At 37.1% G+C, this 20,073-nt stretch overlaps 3 protein-coding genes, 2 long non-coding RNA genes and 1 pseudogene across 6 annotated transcripts in view; 4 read left to right on the plus strand and 2 right to left on the minus strand.

Annotated features, from left to right (window-relative positions):
- LOC110663008 (arginase 1, mitochondrial) overlaps positions 1-20,073 on the minus strand; it is an 81,617-nt gene that overhangs the window by 38,036 nt on the left and 23,508 nt on the right. The window lies entirely within an intron of this gene.
- On the plus strand, positions 1,692-3,534 carry LOC110663004 (40S ribosomal protein S13). The gene is made up of 5 exons (XM_058142893.1): positions 1,692-1,831; positions 1,928-2,000; positions 2,239-2,377; positions 2,462-2,648; positions 3,368-3,534. The coding sequence occupies exons 1-5, from the start codon at positions 1,809-1,811 to the stop codon at positions 3,399-3,401; spliced, it is 456 nt and encodes a 151-aa protein (XP_057998876.1). The 5' UTR covers positions 1,692-1,808; the 3' UTR covers positions 3,402-3,534.
- Positions 4,945-8,088, plus strand: LOC110663003 (uncharacterized). 2 transcript variants are annotated; one of them, XM_021822182.2, is made up of 7 exons: positions 4,945-5,277; positions 5,370-5,492; positions 5,711-5,934; positions 6,236-6,379; positions 6,710-6,927; positions 7,249-7,507; positions 7,630-8,088. In XM_021822182.2, the coding sequence occupies exons 1-7, from the start codon at positions 5,157-5,159 to the stop codon at positions 7,756-7,758; spliced, it is 1,218 nt and encodes a 405-aa protein (XP_021677874.2). In that variant the 5' UTR covers positions 4,945-5,156; the 3' UTR covers positions 7,759-8,088. The 2 variants fall into 2 exon arrangements, with proteins under 2 accessions (XP_021677874.2, XP_021677875.2); XM_021822183.2 differs by having other exon boundaries at positions 4,946-5,277; positions 5,717-5,934.
- Positions 9,831-12,035, minus strand: LOC131177742 (UDP-glucuronate 4-epimerase 3-like; annotated as a pseudogene).
- Positions 14,400-16,233, plus strand: LOC131177804 (uncharacterized). The gene is made up of 2 exons (XR_009147086.1): positions 14,400-14,669; positions 15,405-16,233. It is a non-coding gene; the product is annotated as an uncharacterized LOC131177804 (long non-coding RNA).
- LOC131177799 (uncharacterized) lies at positions 17,365-18,488 on the plus strand. The gene is made up of 2 exons (XR_009147085.1): positions 17,365-17,736; positions 18,315-18,488. It is a non-coding gene; the product is annotated as an uncharacterized LOC131177799 (long non-coding RNA).

Here is a 20,073-nt window from a genome sequence, read left to right on the forward strand (position 1 = left end):
CAAGTGTTTTAAGTTGATTTAGTCCCAAAACCAACCATTTTTGTAGCATCCACATTTCTTATTATGATGATTAATAGTTTTATTTCCTTGGAGAGTATAGACTAGGCATAGCTGACATTGATAATTTAACAAATTCCACATACCAAATTTCCTTACCCACCATAGAAAACAACTTGAGATTGACTGGTTATGATTGAAGTTGTGACTTTAATGGGAAAAATCATATCCTTTTGCTATGATTCAAAATCCAATCCAGGCACAAAAGTGATTGATATGTCTCCTTTAGCCTTTTGTCTGAAGAAAACCTTGCTGGATTGCTCATTTACTCTTCTTGGAAAGGATACCCTTACATTTCCATCCTTTCAGCTTTTACAGTCACCCCTTTATTCCACTGTGTGTACATATTGCACACCCATGGAGATCCAGAGGGGAAAGTGAAAAAGCATACAGGGATTTGATACTTGATTGTTTCCCACAAATAAAATAAAAATGCATGAGAGAGACAGAGTGCGCTTTAAAATTTTGTTGCATCCTGGAATAATACATCCAACTACCTAGGTTCAGGGCAAGATAATGTTAGAAAAGGACCCATCTTTATTCTTTATCTTCACATTTCACACTCCCACCCTCTTTTCTATGTTTGAGCACTTCAAAAAGGCCAAAACCTTACTGTCTATGCATGAACACACAGGGAATAGCTTATTCCTAAAGCATTAAAAAAAGTATTTTTAGTTTTCAGATTTTTTTTTATTACAAAAAATCTGCCTATCTAATAAGTCTACTTTTTCCCTCCCCTTGTTTTTTGATTTTTTTTTTTTTATAATTTCAGTGATTCAGCTGAAAAGGTTTCACTGTAAAGCAATTATTGAGAAGAAAAAAAGTAAACAATGGTTAGTGAAAGCTGCGTGCTTTATTCACCTACTATTATACTTTTCCAAGCTCTTTTAGGTTCCAAAAGAAATCAAACATTTTCACATTTCTTATAAAAGAAGGCTTCACATTTCGTGCCTTTGGGAAAATAACTATTTATATCATGAGAGAGGAGAGCACAAATGACATAAATCTTTCCCACTCTTTATCCATTCCTTTCTTCCCCTCCAACCAGAATAGCCCATAACAATGCAACAACGCTATAACCGACATTGGTAGTAGAGACCACAAACCCATTAGCTTCCATCAATCATCCGTAGTAAAAATTGTTATGAGATTAAGGATTACATTAATCACATGCTTTAAAACTTCTGCTTTCTGCTTACTTGTCTAACCCCACTATGAATATGGAAAGGATTAAAGGTGCATTATAATGGGAATGCAAATGCTGAATAATCCTCACATTTGTCCTTTCATATTTTGGATTCGACAAAGTTATTCCGTAAGGACTGAACTGTTGATGGGATGGGTTTCTTTTGCGTTATGGGTGATTGGGTCAGGGAATACTGATTTGATAGTTTGGTCCGTTTATGGACCAACGGATACTCTCTGGGCCAGGCAGATGCAAAAAGCTTAAAACACAAAGGACACCACCCGTTTAGCCTTGGGTTCTTGATTGTTGGCTTGGGCCTATTGTTTCTTGGGTTTAGTTGGCAGAGGCTTTTTAGCTAGGCCTTTTTTTGTAATTGTCCATAGACTTGTTTATTATATAAGTCTGCCTTTCGAAAAAAAAAAAAAAAAACCCATGGCAATCCAAATAAATAAATAAATAAAAGGAATAAAAAGTATAAAAGCCCTAATTGTGATTCTGATACTAGGGTTTCTGGGATCAAGCTAAAGGAAGCGCGAGAGGCAGCAAATATACTCAGTCCGCCACCATGGGTCGCATGCACAGTCGAGGGTGTGTTTTGTATTTGATTAATTTTTCCAAACAATATCAAGATTATTTGTAAGTGTGGAAAAAGTTTATTTGATTTCTGTGTTGTTTGCTTTCCAGTAAGGGTATTTCAGCATCTGCTTTGCCTTATAAGAGAACCCCTCCAAGTTGGCTCAAGATTTCTCCTCAGGATGTGAGCACCCTTGACCCTAATAAATTTTTACCCATTATTTGATTTTTCCTTTTCTGAGCATTTTATTCTATACTGATTTGAATTCAATTGTGCTTTCTTTTTGTTTCCCCTAATTTCAAACTGTAACGCTTGTATGCTGTTGTTCACTGTTAGTTGTATTCTATTGTTTTGTTCTGAAGGTTGGTTTTTATTTTATTTATTTATTTATTTTATCGTGTTGAATTTCTTATTATTTTAGGTCGAGGATAACATCTGCAAGTTCGCAAAGAAAGGCTTGACACCATCTCAAATTGGTGTCATCCTTCGTGACTCTCATGGGATTGCTCAAGTGAAGAGTGTTACTGGGAGCAAGATTTTACGGATATTAAAGGCGCATGGTAGACGTTTATTGATGCTGTTTCTATTTTATTAATTCAAATTTTTTATCATTTGTATCTAATTTGCCTATTATACTTTGCTAGGACTTGCTCCTGAAATACCTGAAGATTTGTACCACCTCATCAAGAAAGCTGTTGCAATTAGGAAACATCTGGAGAGGAACAGAAAGGATAAAGATTCCAAATTTAGGTTGATTTTGGTTGAGAGCAGGATCCATCGCCTAGCTCGTTATTACAAGAAGACTAAGAAGCTTCCACCAGTGTGGAAATAGTGAGTATATGCCCTTCTGCCTGAACTTTTAATTGATAATTTCAGCGTGGATAAGATCATACTGGTTTTGGTTATTCTGTGTCTAGTAGAAAGATTGTAATTTACTAGTGTAATCATTGCAATATAATCTTTTACAATGTGTTGCATCATGCATCTTAATTGAAAAATAGTTCAGAATGTTGCGTTTGATAAAAGTTGGCAAAGGCTAAGGCAGGAATTCCGTAAATCTTAATATTAAGATGCATAGTAATTATTATCAAATACTTTGGCAAATGATACATCAATTAGCATTCAATTAATAGTATATGATAATGCAGTGGCTTTTTTCCATAATCAAAGAAACCAATAGTTTCTTTCCTGTATATGCCATTCCTTATTGTTGCTGTGCTAAGTCCACATTGGCTTAAATGTTACTTTTGTATATTTATGTGTATGGTATTGAATATTTTCTTCAATCTTAGAGACAAAAACTTAATTGTTATACATAATTCATTAGGCTATATATATATTTTACACATTAAAAGGGTTGGATATATTTTGTATGTCTGTAAGCTGTGTCCAGTTTCATGTCTTTTAAGTATTGATCTTATTCACTTTTATAATCGTCTACCCCACCATGTTATTCGATTAGCTTCTCAACCCCTTGTATAGTTTAATTTAATTTGGTATACGATTTTCTAGTCTGACTTTTAGCTAATGGAGTGGCTCTCTTTCTGCAGTGAATCAACCACCGCCAGTACCCTTGTGGCATAGTGAAGATATATTTGGATTACAGCTCTTTCATGAACTTACTCTTGGATAAGCTGATCTCAGTTTTTTTGATGTTAGTGTTGACTCTTACAAACACTTAAGTGGCGAAGGGAATTTCATGTTTCAGATTGATCTATCTTTTGTTTTTCAACGTCCCCAGCTAGAAATTTTCTTTATAATTTTTCAGTTGATAGCTTCAGACTCATGTTGCCAGTTGTTTTTTTTTTTACTTTAAAAATTTTAAATTGTTGAGATTACAAGTTAAATGTTGATCAAATTAATCAATTGATGAGATTTAAAATTCAAGCTGTTGTGGCTATTCAACGTGCCAGTCTAAATGCTCCTCCAGAGAGGGGGCAATCTGAGAAACAGGGGCATTCAAATTAATCCATCCTGCCCAATATGCAATAAGGAAATTGGATCAATTGAATGCGTGCTATTGCTGTGTAACCATGCGAGAGCATCTTGGTTTGCAAGTCCTTGTGCCTTTAAACCAAATGTTGGATTCACATCTTTTGGTGAATGGTGGTTGATCATGGTGGACGAAGTAAAGGACGGCAAGCTTCGCAAGGATGTGTTGATTGTAGTACTTGTTACAGTAGTAGTAGTTGTTACAGTTTGGTGAATTTGGAAAGAAAGGAATAGAGCTGTGTTTGAGGGAAGTATGCCTAATCCCTTAGCTACTGTTAAACGCATAAAAGAAGTCCTTAATGATCTGTAAAATCTTGTTGACAATTCCCAGCTGGTCAGTGGTTCATCCAAAAATTCTGTGGCTTCTGGTTATGGCTGGAGTCCCCTAATCAGAGGTACTCTTAAGCTTAATTGTGATGTGGCGTGGAATTGGGGTTCTACCAGAGCAGCAATTGGGGTTCTACCAGAGCAGCAATTGGGGTTGCTGACTTGCTGTCAGGAATTTCCAACGCAGGTTAGTAGATGGAGTGGTCAAGGTTATTCACTGTAATTCAGTTCTTCAAGGAGAAGCTAAAGCTATTATTAGAACTTTAAATCTAGCTAAATCTATGGCCTGCACATCTATAATCATTGAATCTGATTCAGAAGACTTGATTTCTGCCATTAAAAATGGTCAATCGAATTTTGTTGGGAAATTCAAGCCTCAGTTTAATCTATTTTGCATCTCTCTCATCAGTTTGAAGCGGTTCAATTCTTTTATATCATAAAAGAAGGCAATGGGGTTGCTCAAAACCTTTCAAAGCTTCAATTCAGCAACCGGCTTCCATGTAATAGCCAATCCTTTTCCCATTTTTCCTTTCCCCATTTTTAAGGCTTTTGTCTCTGATGGCTGTAGTTCTATGTAATGCTTCTTGGCAATTTAAAAAATAAATAAATAAATAAATAAAAACGACAGGCTCTTCAGGTGAACTTTGATGGATCATTCAAACGACTTGTCGTTAGAAACGAATTGCTTGGAAACGTGAAGGTTATTTTTAATTCCTGCCGGGCGGGACCAGTCAAACGCCCGGTATTTCTGGTCATTTTTTAAATACCAGTGAAATTACAGCACGTTGAAATTCGAACGGTGCTTCAAGACGAGAGGTAGAAACGACACGTCGTTAATATTGTCATCAAAATACCGTCGGATCTGAAATCTCAATCTCTTTATTCTGCTAAAAATCCTTTTCTCTTTTCCTGTTTGGTGGATTTGCAGGGTTTTATCATTTATGCGTATAGAATTAGTTAATTGTTGGTATAATCTTCGCTCAAGGATAGAGCACGAGAAGTTAGGTCGTTAGCAGTGGTATGTGTTGGCGATGGTTGTTGAGCTGTAAAATCCTTAGAAAGATTAGTTTAGGCATGAGATTTTACGGTGGATGGCTCCTTTGTCTCTCTCTGCTACTTGTCATTTTCCATATCTTCTCCGGTGAATGTCCTCTCTCTAGTTCTCATCGTTTTGTGGCAGTGTTTTGTTCCTTTATTATTGGGTACTCGAAGTTAATTTTTGCTGTTTCGCAGTTGTCGAATTTCATCCCAACTCCGTTATAGAAGGTGGCCCCAATAAACGAAATAAAAAGTCTGATCATCTGCTTCTTGGTCCTGCTGCCGGGCAAGGCTTGCCTAATCGATTGCAATGCCAAGGTTTCTTGTAACGTCCACTTGTTAGTTGTTACCTGGCATGCTAGTTTGTCATGTTGCTCCTGCCATTAAGATTTAGAATTGCAATTTCCATATCTTGGATATTGTTTCTTGCATTCAGGATTGTTACCTTTTAGTTGGTTGCTTCGCATTCGAAAAACTTTCCTGCAACTGAGTTCTGGTTATATTGCCCTAACATTTTTTTTTTTTTTTAACATGAGGCCCAGGCTCTAAAGCTCTCAACAAGACCCATTTGCTAACCTCTCCCAGTGCCTCTAATGTTGGAGATAGAATTGTTTTTGTCACCATGTTTACCATTTACAACACTTCATTGGATTCACATGCTGACAGTAAATCATCAAATCTTGTTACTGTTGGGAATGTTTCATACACTAAGACAGAGAGGTCAATGGCCATTTTGAATGTCTTCATTAATTTTATCCAGGTAATTTTTCTGTGGAAGTTTAGGGATTGTCACCTTACCAGCATCTACAAGAAATCATCTATACTGTATATTAATTTGCTCGGAAGCAATTGGATTTTGATGTATAATAAATAAAGCTAGAACCTTTTGGCCTTTGAAATTTGTAGCATTTGCCATTCTGCATAGTCTTAGTAGAATTCATTCTAAAATCTATTGATCACTTCTGTTTAATAGGCTAGTTCAGTCGTATTGCATCCAATTGCTTGCAATTTTACATAATAGAGGAGCTATTGCTATCCTTATTCCAAATGTACAATTTCAGGTGACAATGCCTCGGAGCAGTGTTATCATTCTTACTGATCCAGAATCTGATCTCTTGCTGCAAAGAAATAAAGTCACTTTGTATCCCATTCAGGGTGAATATTCTAGGGAGAAGTTAATGCTTCAAAGAATCAGATCTTACATTGTAAGAGAACATCACATTGATAAATAGGTAGAACGTTTCTGTTTCTGAGTAGTTGCTCTGTTTCTTAAGGAATACTCTATGAACCTTTTCTTCCTGTTGGTTTTATAATGCCCAAGATTTTGTGCATTTTGCCTTTCCTCTTATACAACAAGCCCAATATGAGATTCATTGAAGTGTTTTTGTTCTATTTTTCTTCCTGATATATAGTTCCGTTTGCAGTTTTTCTCTAAATTGTCAATCCCTCACTTCCATGTTTTATTTAATTATCAAGAACTGCATATTGATCATTTATTAAACTTCTGTTGTTCAATTTCTATGTTGTCAATGTAGACTTTTCTAAACACAAGGCTGAAGGAACTTGCTCAGAACCCAAGGCATACAAGTCATTACATCTTCACGGACTCAGATATAGCTGTGGTTGATGACTTGGAACACATTTTTCAAAAGTTCCCAAAATTTCACATGGCCCTAACCTTCAGGAACAACAAGGAGCAACCTTTAAATTCTGGATTTATAGCAGTAAGAGGGACCCCTAAGTCGATTTTAAGGTGCATAATTTGCAATTCCCTATTTATCTATGATCAAATGAATAATATGAGTTGGGATTATTTCTTCTTGTTTGGGTCGCCAAGATTCTTCAGACTCCAATCCCTTGCAGAGTTAAATGGGTCAACTGGGTAGGGATTTAGTTGAAGTCTTATTGTGGATGGCTTCTTATTTCTCCATGTTCTAGTAGGACCCAAAATAAACAATTTTTGTGTGTTCTTTATCTAATGTTGTTGCTTTCCTTTTTCTGAGAATTTCTTTCTAATCAGAGATATTAATTGCTAATGTATTTGAAACTTGATTATTATATAAACTGGTTACAGGGCAAAAATCTTCCTTCAAGAAGTACTTGAAGTTTACACTTCAAAGTACATGAGTGCTTCTCGAATGCTTGGGGATCAGTTAGCTCTTGCCTGGGTCATAAAATCTGACCCCAATTTTGATTTGCGGAGATTTAGCAAAGCACGGGCCTTTTTAGCAGAAATTGGTGGTGCTTCAGTGCTATTCCTACCATGTGCTACATACAATTGGACACCACCTGAGGGGGCTGGTCAATTTCGAGGAATGCCCCTGGATGTGAAGGTATACTAATAACAGTTAAAAACTTCTCAGGATGTCCTTGATCAGTTCCAGAGCTTTAAATTCCTTTCATTTACCAAAGCATGGATTATTACTTCTAAATTTGCTTTATTTCCTGTATACAGGTGGTGCATTTTAAAGGATCAAGGAAACGTTTAATGCTCGAGTCATGGAACTTCTTCAGTTCTGCTTCTGACATTTCTGATATGTTGTGCCTTATTTTAATGAGCGGGAGAACTAAGTACGATTTTTGAGATACGATTTGTGGTTATGTGGGTTGTGGACCTTCTGATTTCCCTGAAAGGAACTTGACTGAATTTTTCTTCTTTTATTTATTTATTTTTTTTTTGAATTTAAAGTCTTTTTTTTAACAAGTATATAACTTACCTACGAGAGAGGCCATGGAACGGTTCTATCAAATAAGTTTTAGCATTAATGCTATGTATATGACAATTTAGACGGAACATATGGTCTTGCAAGGTCCAACGAATCGAAGTAGCTTTAAAAAGATCTATGATGTAATTATGTATCGTGGAAAGGTCAAGTTATTTCCAATATCACGGGATGTACAATTTTTGTGAATATTTGGTGCATGTAACCTAACATGCTCTCTGACAAATGTGCATATTAATGAAACTAGAATGATTTCATAGTTGTCAACTGCGGTCCCTTGAAGCCAGCCAAATAATGTCATCAACGTCGCGTGTTGTGTATTGTCCAAAGGCCAATGTGATTAAAATGCCTAAACATGAACACTGAGTTCCGATCACTAGAAGGAAAACAAGAACAGAAAATAGGTACCCATTTGAAACCCTTTTATGTGAGATCATTATTGTGCTTGATTTGTCTCGTAACTCCAAAGTCCCAACTTATGCAACTGTCCGTCACCCTAGATCAAATTTTCAGCAAGTGGATAGGTTTCGCCTTCAAAGGCGTTGCTGAGGCCATCAAAATAACAATCACGTAACTTCAACTAAAGGAAAACTCCCATAATAAACTTCCAAAAGCATTGCCTATGCCGCTTATTCCAATGCTTGGGCTTTTGACTTGGTTAGTAACTTTCTTAAAAGGCTTCCTTCAGGTTCGGTTCCAAATTAGAAAGGTCCAAGTTGGCTTTCAGCAGGATAGCGTAGTTGATTACATTGGCAGTTCTGCCCATTGGTGACTTCTTAGAAGAACAATGCTTGGAATTACAATCACTTCAAAAGAACAAAGAAAATAATATGCACGCTCTAAGACATCTTCCATGGCATTCAAGAATGTAGATAACCTCCCACGTTCAAGATTTGTACGTCCAGATCAACCATGTGATATTCTTCTTAGGTTCTGGAACTTATTCCAGATATGACTAGAAGCTTTTGAGGTGCAAATTTGCACATAATTAATGAATAAATTTGCAAAAAAGGGCTCCTGCCTGGTCGGTTGCCACTTACATGAATGTGCATGCAACTTTTCTTGCTGACATCTCGTAAAGTAAGCACAACTCTCTAACAATTTTCTGACCTGGATTGACTTGTGATAGCAGTTGATTCTCAGAAAGACTCGTGATTCTTTGTCTCCAGAAGAAAAGAAAAGGAAAGGAACAATGAAAAAAAAAAATTACCTGCATTATTGAGTAGATTAAACGAAGATAAATTTTAGAAGTTAAAACATCAAGTTGTTAAGGAAAGCCTTCCACAATCATGAGAAAGAGGAAATCAGGGAAAGTTTATTTCCAAATTCATTGCTCAACAAAGTCATTAGCTTTCTTATGATGATTCAGTGGCAAAATGAAAGGTGAAATTCAAACAAACATGCATTATATTATATTGAAAACAGTACATGGTCGGACTAAACATGCAAGTGGCAGTGAAGCTGACAATCCTGATTGGAGTATTCTGCAGCCTATTAATTGCACTACTATCGCTTAAAGCAGAACTCTCTTCCAGAATTCTAACTCAACTCCTCTCAAATATAAAATTTGAGGTTGGAACAAACAAAATTAGATCAATTATGCCAGAACATGTGACCTCATAGCATCATTCTTTACCAGATAATTAAAACTTGCAGCTGTCCAATGTGAAAATGAAAAATATAATCTTTATGCTGAAAAATCAAATAAACTGCTAAATGTTACTTGAAACTATGATCTACAATTCACTAAGCAACAAAAACCAAAAGGAAGGTGCAATTGAATTCTGAATCAAGAGTAGAAGAACAAATCACATGCAAGCTGCTTCTAAAAGCATAATTTTTGCATTAAACAGGAAAAAAAGGCGTAAATGCAGCAAAATACAACATGTATATCCTAACAAAATTTTGAGTCACTGAACGAGAGAACAAAAAATGGAAAAATCACCGTCATCATGTACAGTTTTATTGAAATTGCATAAAACTGATACATGTCCAAAAATCAACATAAGATATGCTCTGCCAGTCATGAATTCACAATGCCAAAAAACAATCAACAAATGCTCTACCAGTCATGAATTCTAGAAATGAAAGTACAACAGTTACATATTTAAAAAAATAGAAATAGAATAAACTGAAGATTCTGTTTTACTTTTGATACAAGTCTGGGAATGCCCATTGAACAATATCCACCAATCACAAAATCTTCTTCAACATAGGACGTGGTATGCCTCCTTACAGCATCAATTGAACATAGATGGAAAGAAAATAATTGTGCTATGTTCAACCATAGAAATGTCAAGAAAAAACGATCACAAGAATCATAATGAACAAGAAATTTTTTCGAGTACCCGTCCACAGAACTGAAAGAATTAAAATCATCATGCATCAGCCTTCTTCCCTCCAACATGATAGTAGCTGAGGTACCATCGCACAAATTTCTTCAACCCTGTCTGCAGATCTGTGGTGGGCTTATATCCAAGTTCCCACTGAGCCAAACTAATATTGGCGTGTGAACGGAACATCCCCATTCCTTGGTAACTTCTTAATATTCCTCTTGGCCTTCATTTTCAAAAGCCTTTCCAAAATGCCCACAAGATCAGTAACAGGCACAGGAGACGTATTTCCCAAATTGAAAACTCTCAATTGTGTGGGCCCCTTCTTCTTCCCACCACTCCCAGTACTCTCCTCTGCAGTATCCAATGAAGCCAAGCAACCCTTGACAATATCGTCAATGTAAGTAAAATCCCTAGCAACGGTCCCATGATTGGCCGCTTCAAAAATGGGTATACTCTTTCCTTTCAAAATACCTCTAGTGAAAAAGAAGTAAGCCATATCCGGTCTACCCCATGGCCCATAAACAGTGAAAATCGCAACCCAGTAAGGGAAAGACCGTAAATATGATTATACGTATGTGCAATTTCCTCTCCAGCCTTTTTAGTAGCAGCATACAAACTAGCAGGTTGATCAGTTCTATCTTGCTCGGAGAAGGGTACTTTTGTATTAAGCCCATAAACAGAACTAGAAGACGCCCATACAATTGCAGGTTGTGGATTTGCATCTTTACAAACTTCTAACAAACTTACAAGATCAGCAATATTGCTATGCACATAAGAGCTAGGGTTTTCCATTGCATACCTGACCCCAGCTTGAGCAGCCAAATGCATCACATGTGTGAATTGCACAACTTTAAACAGCCTCTTTAACAAAGACACATCATTTATGTCCCCTTCCACAATATAAACCCCGGCGCGTTCAAGAAGAGCTTGGCGAGCACGTTTCGGAGATGGATCATAGTAATCGTTGAAATTGTCAAGCCCCAGAACACCATCGCCGCGGCGTTTCAAAGTTGCAGAGACTTGTGTCCCGACGAACCAAGCGCCAGTGACGAGTACAGAGAACCCCTTCCGAGACCGACTTCTGGCGGAGGCTCGTACCCATTTTTCCCAAGTGGAGCCGCCCCAGGAAGTCCGAAGAGAGCGGCGTGATGGATCGTACCGTAGAGGATTGGTGGATGATGAAGGGGGTCGATAAAAGAAGAGGAAAATCAAGCCAATAAAGACAAAAGACCAGAATGTGAGTTTAGCTAAAGATGAGGGCCATCTGACTCGGTTGTATGGATATGGAGATTTGTCGATCTTGAATTTGCCTGGCGTTGATGGAGTGTGGTCAAGATGGGACATTTGCTTCATCTGGGACACTCTTGAGTGAAAATGTGAGGATTCTCTTGTTTCTTTTAAGCTTGTAATTTCTTGATTTAGGGGGTTAGGGCCAGGGGATTCCAATCTCTGCAGATTGGTGGTGGTGAGGATGCGGTGGTTTTCTTGCTTTATGGCTGTTTTTCCATGCTCTCAGGGGTTACAAGGAATCTCCTTTCTAATTTCTTGGAGAGACGGCTTGGTGGTACTTTCTGTTTTGGTTTTATACCTCTTGGACAGGAACAGCTTTCTATTGATATTGCGTAGCAAATGGAGTCATGGAGATGAGGGCGCACAGAAGACTCAGTTTTTAAATTTTGGGTAATGTGACATCAGGAACACAATTGGCTTGGCCTGCTTAAAAATAGCCATAAAGATTATCTTTTTAATGTTGAAAATTATCAGAATTTGGGAAATTTTGGTATCGCGGATCAATGCATTGCAAATACTGGTGCTGGCTAGTCAAGCCTGTCTATTCATGTTCTTTCTGCTGGATTTCAATTTCATTGGTTGAGAGCCCTTGAATCTGGGGCATCCAAATCCTTATATACCCATCCTTTTTTAAGGGTATTCCTTATTTAAGATTTTCTTGATTTGGGGAGGAGTGACTAAGTTTGGAATTTTCAGGATGTGTCTGGATTGGACATAGAAAGGTCTCTGAAAAAAAAAAAAAATATATATATATATATATATATATATATATATATATGAGGGGTTCTAGTCTCCACACCATTGAAACGTGTGAGACATTTGGGGATTGGAGCTATGAATTTGCTCGCTGGTTTTGATCTTCATGATTAGAAATCATTAGGGTGGTACAAACTTAAATTGCCCATTAATCACTTTGTTGCAGTAATATACTGGTGTAGTATTATCCATCTTTAAATCTCATAACTCAAGTCTTGATAGCCAAAATAGGAGGGAAATGAAAAATATAGTCTTATTTGCTTACTTGCATCATAAGAAGATAAATGAGTAATGAGTTTCAATTCATACTAATCACAGTTTCAATTCATACTAATCTTGGCACCATAAGTGTATGGCATAATAGCTTGCTTTTTGGTCTTTGATTGGCTTTATACTTTTTCCTACTCTGCCATCAGGACAATTCAAACAGCAAGTGATTGTAATTATGTATTGGTGGGTCTTGATACCATTTGGTACCAGTGTTCAGACGATAATTATGCTTCATAATAATACAATTCCAATGTTCAGCTTTCAGGCCAGTAATACATGCAGGGCTGAGAGATGAAAGAAAATAAACAAAGGACTGGTAAGAAAGAGAGTCAACATTTTGATGAGACTTCAAAAAAAAGAGATAAAAAGAAAACACAAACTTGAAATGAAGGCAAAAGAACCTTTCCAGTGAATCCTTCTATCTTAGATTGCAATTTATGCTAGGATAGCACCATATGGGTGGGTATATGTCCAGATTATTGTCGAGTCACAAGCAAAAACCTTGTTTACTTCCTTTGAAAGTTCAATGTGACTATATATAAAGAAGAGTAATGCCAAAGAAAATCAAGTTTGTGTTGCACAATTTTCCCACATTCTTTGACCTTTAGCTAATGATGCTCCCATAAATCATATGCTAGCACTATTGCTCAATCCCTCAACATAATCAAGTAATTTTTGACTAATCTACTGCTGATTATTTTCACTCATATAATGATAATTTTCTTGTTTGTGCTCACTGGATTTCTTACTATCACTGAAACCTTTTTGTTTTACCCATGATGACAAATGGTTTCTAAAATCCAGTGGAACCACAACCTGCAATCAAAATACCTGGAGCTTCACTTCAATACTCAAGTTACGCACCTTCACCTCTGTTAGCCTTGTTTGGTATCGAGTTTTGAATGCTGAAATTACTTTTCTGAATAAAAGTATCATTTTAGATACTATTGAAAAAAATAGTTTGGAAAAAGCTGTTTTATTATTTTAGTATTTTTATTTCAAATTTAATTTTTAATTATTTTTTAATAATCTCTAACTAATATATTTAAAAAAAATGATTTTCTCAATAATAGTTTAATAATAATGTCAAATAGGCCCTATGCAAAAGAATATTTATATGAATAGATCATATTTTTATATATATTTGGAAAGTCATAATTCTTATTGAATTTCATTTGTAGGAAAGAATTTAACTCAATCATGCTTGATTTTTATTTATTTTAAAATGAAATTTTTTAATATTAAAAAGAATCAATTTCTTTCTTTCTAAATATAATATTTAATGAAAAAATTAATTAAATTAAATCTTTGTAAAATTTTAATTTTTAAATAGAGGCTGAAATTAAAAACTACTTGCAATAAGTTTTGAAATCATGCCTTTGGATAATCTATTAAAATACTGATGCGATCTTCTTGGAGATGTTGCTTTGTAACAACCAGAAAAAAAAAAAAGGAAGATGGGACTTTGGCATGTTACAGTAGATTTCCACTGTCACTGCCAACTTAAAAAAAAAAAAAAAAAAAAAAAAAAAAACAAAACAAGGGGGTCAAAAATCGGGAGGAGGACCCCCCAATTTCTCTTCTCTCCTCTCCTCCCCTCTCTTCTTCTTCTTTCCTTCTCCGATGACCGGCCGGCGACCTCCCAAGCGGCTCCCCACCCGGCCGGCGACCCTCCAGCGATGGCCAGAACCACTAGAAACGGCGGCAAAAGAGGGAGAAGAGAGAGAAAACGTGCGCACAGTGGGCAGCGGCTTTTCGGCGCGATTCCGGCTTCATCCGATGTCCGATCGAGGCGATTCAGGTGGCGTTGGAAAGCTTGTTCCGAGAGCTTTCTTTTGATACCAAGGTCGGATGAGTAAGATATGGAGGAGAGAAGTTTCGGGTTTTTCAAGCTTTTTCGTCAGATCTAGGACGATCCGACCGTTGGATCGACGATCCGAGACCACATATAGACTGAGGAAGAGGGGGGGAACATGATGGTGTGATCAGATCTAGCAAATGTCGCCGGCGACCGGGGCCGGCCACCGTGCGTGGTGGTTCTGGTGGGTTTTGGAGATGATTCAACTTCCAGATGCTTCCTCATAAATTTTTGGAATTTTTGAGACACAGATAAACTTCGGGTAAGACTATTTTCATTATTTCTTTGTCTGTGGAGCATAAATACAGTGTTTCTTAAACAGGAAAAATTAGAGAAAAATTCAAAGAAAAATATATGATGAAAGTAAAATTATTTGGATATATTCTATGGTGTTTATTGAATTTTTGAGTGATTATAGAATTATTTTTGAAAAAATATAGATGAATTTTAGTTAGATTTTTAGCATATGGGCATATAAGATTATTTGAAATTAAGATATTTAAATTTTATATGATTGGTTGAAGCTTGAGGATGGAGGTTTAAATATGTGAATATTGAATTGGGTTGAATTAAGAATATGTTAGCCGTTGGAAACTTATGGAATTGAGTAAAATTCTTGAATAAAATATTCATTGGTGATTAGAAAATTACAATTTATTTTGCAATAGCCTTATAATATTATTAAGGACCGCGGGGCAAAATTTTAGAATTTTTAGAGCTCGTTTGAGTAGATTTTTACAAAATGTCAATTATAAGAACTAAAACGTAATTTTTAATGTTTTGAGTATTGCTTGGTTTGGAGGGCCCAAGAGGGGCCATATAATGATAATGAGATATGAGTTGAATTTAGAAGTGTTATTTGAGCCTTTTTGCAGGTTAGGTAGGTCCCAGGTATAGAGGAAACTCTGCCGGATTTTCGGCATGAATTAGGCTGTCTATTACCTCTTTAGAGTTTTATATTAACTTAATACTAATAAATTTATAATTTAATTATTAGGTGATCGAGGTCAGCTATTTTTCTGCATCCAGCAGCCACAATAGTCATAGGTGTACTGTGAGTAAAATGTTAATTTTAATTGTAATTTCGATATTATTATATGTTTAAGCATGCCCATGCATCACTTATATATATGTATCTATATAGTTAAACTCTAGGCACGTTTTATGTTGCATTCATAACTGTTAAAGTGCCATGGATGTTGTTGTAGTAATTTGGAGCAGTGTGCGTGCGTTGGCGTGCGTGTGATGTGGTGTTGACTATGGATAGGACGGGTAGACACGGCTTGAGATCTTCGCTAGGACCCGGTCCTTCGGGGTAGACACGGCTTGAGTTCTTCGCTGGGATCCCGATTTGGTTTATTAAGCGAAAGTCTGGCTTGAGTTCTTCGCTGGCATAGGTTGGATTTAAGAGAGCTGTATAGGGGATCAACTCTCATATATTATGATTGATATTACTGGGTGTATGAGTGCTCCAGATTACCTTTTTGCTGTTATGATGTGAAAATATTACTGATGTTGCATTTTATTCTACAGGGTGCATTAACTTTAGATAGTTATAGAGATTATGATTAAAATTGATATTTTACTCTCTAAGTCGAACGCTCACTCCTGTTCATCATATTTTTCGAGGCTACAGGAGGAGATATTTTTCAGAATAACCTGTCCCTTTCCTCTCAGGTTATGAAAAGATTACTTAATTGTATTATTATTCTCTAAATTTGTAATTTAGGACTCCGCATGTACTAGTAGTATTATTAATCCTGTCAGGGACTGCGTGAATTTAAGTTTTTGTATTAATAAATGAAAATTTTTTTATGAGTTTTAAATAGTTTGTAAATGATGTAACAGGGTTGAGCTGAGCTCTCCTAATTTCAGTTTCTGATAATTACTAGATTAAGTTGGCCCGAAATGAAATTATAACAGTTTGATTTAAATTATTTTATACGCATATTGAGCCTAAATTATGGGCTTGGTTATGGATTTGAGAACAATAAGGCTTACTACGGGTTTCGGGGGCTTTATGCCGACTCAGGTCCTAGTGCTGGTCTGGCCATAAGTTGGGTCGTGACATGCTTAACAGTGGATTAGCTCACCTTTTGAAGGAAAAGCAAGAGAAATAAATCTCTACAGCCGCCTCCAGCCTAACCCATGTGATAATATGTTAAAAATATAATGCACAAGGACAAGACTGTGCATATTTTTCGGATCTCAAATTAGACTGAAAAATCATGTTAATTTAAATTTATTTTAATAATAGGTTCAATTTTAGTTTTTTCATTAAAAATTAAGTAGAAATAGTATTAAAATCAAATCAAATCTATACTGAATTACAACTGAATTGAAAATTAATTATATATATATATATATATGTTTTGATATGATTTTTTTAGATGTACTATATATTTTCAATATACATATATATAATCTAATATTTTTTTTCATTTTTTCATCTTTTTTTTTAATAATTTTAGTTATAAATATATTAAATCACCTTAAATTCTTAATTATGAAGTGCTATATATATAATTCTTAATTAAATATATGTATCTTATAGTTAAAAATCACATAATAAATAACTAAAAGATATAGTATATGGTATATGTATATTACCATATTATATATGTAACACCCCTGATTTTTTATATATTATTATTGGGCTTCGTGTAGGTATCCTCAATTCGCGGAAATTCGACGATTGGCCAAGATGCAAATTTAAGGCCGATGGACTGCACGGAAAAGTCTCCGAATTGGACCGAGGTTTTGGCTAGCCCCCCATTGTCAGACGTTCCGAGCGCGTTCCCAAAGTCGAAATTGGCAAAGGTAAACCCGAACCTTGTTTTTACGTAATTTTCTAGTGCTTAAATAGGATTAAAAATCTATGAAATATTCGTGGTAGCTTAGAAAATTACGATTCTTTTTGCAATAGCTTAGTAATATTGCTAAGGATCGCGGGGCAAAGTTTTATAATTTTTAGAGATTGTTTGGGCAGTTTTTTGCAAAAATGATCAATAATAAGGACTAAATTGAAATTTTGCGTATTGTGATGGATGATTGATTTGATGGGCCCAGGAGGGGCTGTGTGATATGATTGAACTGTTGATGTATGGATTGTGAGTATAGAAGTGCGTTTTTAGCCCTTTTGCAGGTTGGGTAGGTCCTAGGTATAGGGGAGACTCTGCCGGATTTTCGGCACGACTTAGGACGTAATTGGTCTTTTTCTTTATTTGTATTGAGTCAGATTGTATTAAATAAATGTAATATGATTGTCAGGTGAGCCGGGACAGCCTTCTTCCTCCGCCCAGCCGCCACAGTAATTTGTCGTCAAGTCTGTGAGTAAAATATTAATTTTAATTATAATTTCGATATTATTATATGTTCAGCATGCCCATGCATCACTTATATGCATATATTTATGTAGTTAAACTCTAGGCACGATTTATGTTGCATTCATAACTGTTGATGTACCATGGATGTTGTTGTGGTAATTTGGAGCAGTGTGCGTGCGTTGGCGTGCGTGTGATGTGGTGTGGACTATGGATAGGACGGGGTAGTCACGGCTTGAGTAATTCGCTGGGACCCGTTCCTTCGAGGGGTAGTCACGGCTTGAGTAATTCGCTGGGACCCTCGATTTGGTTATTAAGTGGAAGTCCGAGCTTGAGTAATTCGCTGGCACCAGGTTGGATTTAAGAGAGCTGTATAGGGGATCAGCTCCCATATGTTATGATTGATACTACAGGGTGTGTGAGTGCTCCAAATTACCTTTTTGATGTTATGATGTGAAAATGTTGTTGATGTTGCATTTCACTCTACAGGGTGCATTAGTTCTAGATAGTTATAGAGATTATGGTTAAAATTGATATTTTACTCTCTGAGTCGAACGCTCACTCCTGTTCAAAAATTTTTACAGGCCACAGGAGGATATTTTGTTCTGGGTTAACCTGCCTTTTTACCTCGCAGGTTGTTTATCAATATTGTGTAATTTTAATTACTCCTAGAATTTCCGCATGTGTTAGCAGTAATTATTTGAAATGGGTCTGTAATATTATATTCATGTTGGACCTGTAAACTTAATATTTTAAGTCTGTTTGATGGATTGGCTGAGGAGTGAGCTCCCATTTATTATTATGTTGATGAGTATGTGGAGGGTGGTGAGCTCCCAATGGATTGTTTATTGTGTTTACAGTCGGGTGAGTCGAAAACTCCCGTTGGAAAGTCCATTTTATGGCGGACTGTCCGTTTGTTTTCTTGATATTGGGCGGTATTGGGCCTTTGAGTTGGGTTAATGTATAGTTAAGGCTTACGACGGGGCTCGGGGCTTTAGGTGGCCAGTCCTAGTCTTGGTCCCCCATAGGTTGGGTCGTGACAAATATGGTATCGAGCTTAGGCTCCATTCTTAGGGAATGTCGTCTAAAGTGTTGGGAAAAGTCTAATAGGAGTCACATGCGGAAAAATAGGGTCCATATTCGTCTTGCATTGTCGTCTTTGCTTCTAGTTTCTGCTTCATATATTGTGTGTAAATATGAGTCTATAGAGCTGTGCAATGTGCAGTTTTGAATTTTGTGGGCTAATGCTGCTGAATTTCAGGAAAATGCGTAGAAGGTGAGAGCTGCCATTGCACGAACCGGATGTGCACGACAAGGTGTCGGCCTGAGATGAGGCGCCGCCAGGAGGCGGGGTAGGAGGCCTAGAGTCGCTCAAGTAGAAGAGCACTACCCACGGTCAGAACAGTCTTTCATGGCACGAGTCCCATGGACCCCATGGCGCCTACTCTAGCTGATGCAGAGAACCATCGACATGATGGCGCAGTATATGGTCCACCCTCCACAGCAGCAGCAGTCCACCGCACCAAGAGGGGAACCTTACCAACAGATCATAAATTTTAAGAAGTTGGTGCCTGGTACCTATGATGTGTCAGACGATGCATATCGGTTTTTGGATTCCTGCAGACAGGCAGGAACAGAATTACAGTTGACTGATAGAAGATTGATAGAGTGTGTGCAGCATGTCATGGGGCCTATGCCTAGACAATGGATGAATGACTACGTGTTATCCCAAATGGAGGGATTGACATGGGCTCAGTTTGTGGAACTTTTTATCAATCGGTTTGTGCCAGAAAGCTTCAGAGATCAGAAGCAGTGGGCCTTTGAGGCCTTAAGGCGAGAATGGCAGTGCAGAGATGAACATGCTACAGAATTTCTGGAATTGAGCAGATATGCCCCTACAGCAGTAGCTACAGAAACTATGAAGGTGAAGAGGTTCCTAAAGGGGCTTGACAGGAGGTATGCAAACCTGGACATGATGTCTGATCAGTCTTTTGATGTGGTGGTTGATCGAGCCAGACAGATTGAGATTAGCTATGCTGTGGATGACAGCGGAAGAGCAAAGAAAAACAGAGCAGGGGGTTCCTCAGGTGTCCCTTCCATGGGTACTCCGGACAGTGGTGGCCAGGGTAATTACAGAGGAAAGGGTAGGAGCAAGAGAAGTGGTTTTAGACACAGACCACGAGGATTCAGACCAGGGTACGGATCCAGCAGTGGTCACGATTACGGTGAGTTAGGTGCAGTTCGAGATCCTCCTTGGCACCTTGTGCACAGTGTGGAAGAGGACATTCAGGACCTTGTTTGATGGGATCAGGAGTATGCTTCAGGTGTGGCCAACCGGGTCAC

This window comes from Hevea brasiliensis, chromosome 2 (assembly GCF_030052815.1).
Source record: "Hevea brasiliensis isolate MT/VB/25A 57/8 chromosome 2, ASM3005281v1, whole genome shotgun sequence".
Lineage (NCBI taxonomy): Eukaryota > Viridiplantae > Streptophyta > Magnoliopsida > Malpighiales > Euphorbiaceae > Hevea > Hevea brasiliensis.

Bases quoted from the DNA above. Each gene is read 5' to 3' on its own strand.
- LOC110663004 (XM_058142893.1), top strand. From the start codon at position 1,809: ATGGGTCGCATGCACAGTCGAGG. The intron at 1,832-1,927 runs GTGTGTTTTGTA...TTTGCTTTCCAG, and splicing joins GGTCGCATGCACAGTCGAGG to TAAGGGTATTTCAGCATCTG. The intron at 2,378-2,461 runs GTAGACGTTTAT...ATACTTTGCTAG, and splicing joins ACGGATATTAAAGGCGCATG to GACTTGCTCCTGAAATACCT.
- LOC110663003 (XM_021822182.2), top strand. From the start codon at position 5,157: ATGTGTTGGCGATGGTTGTTGAGCTGTAAAATCCTTAGAAAGATTAGT. The intron at 5,493-5,710 runs GTTTCTTGTAAC...TTTTAACATGAG, and splicing joins TAATCGATTGCAATGCCAAG to GCCCAGGCTCTAAAGCTCTC. The intron at 7,508-7,629 runs GTATACTAATAA...TCCTGTATACAG, and splicing joins GAATGCCCCTGGATGTGAAG to GTGGTGCATTTTAAAGGATC.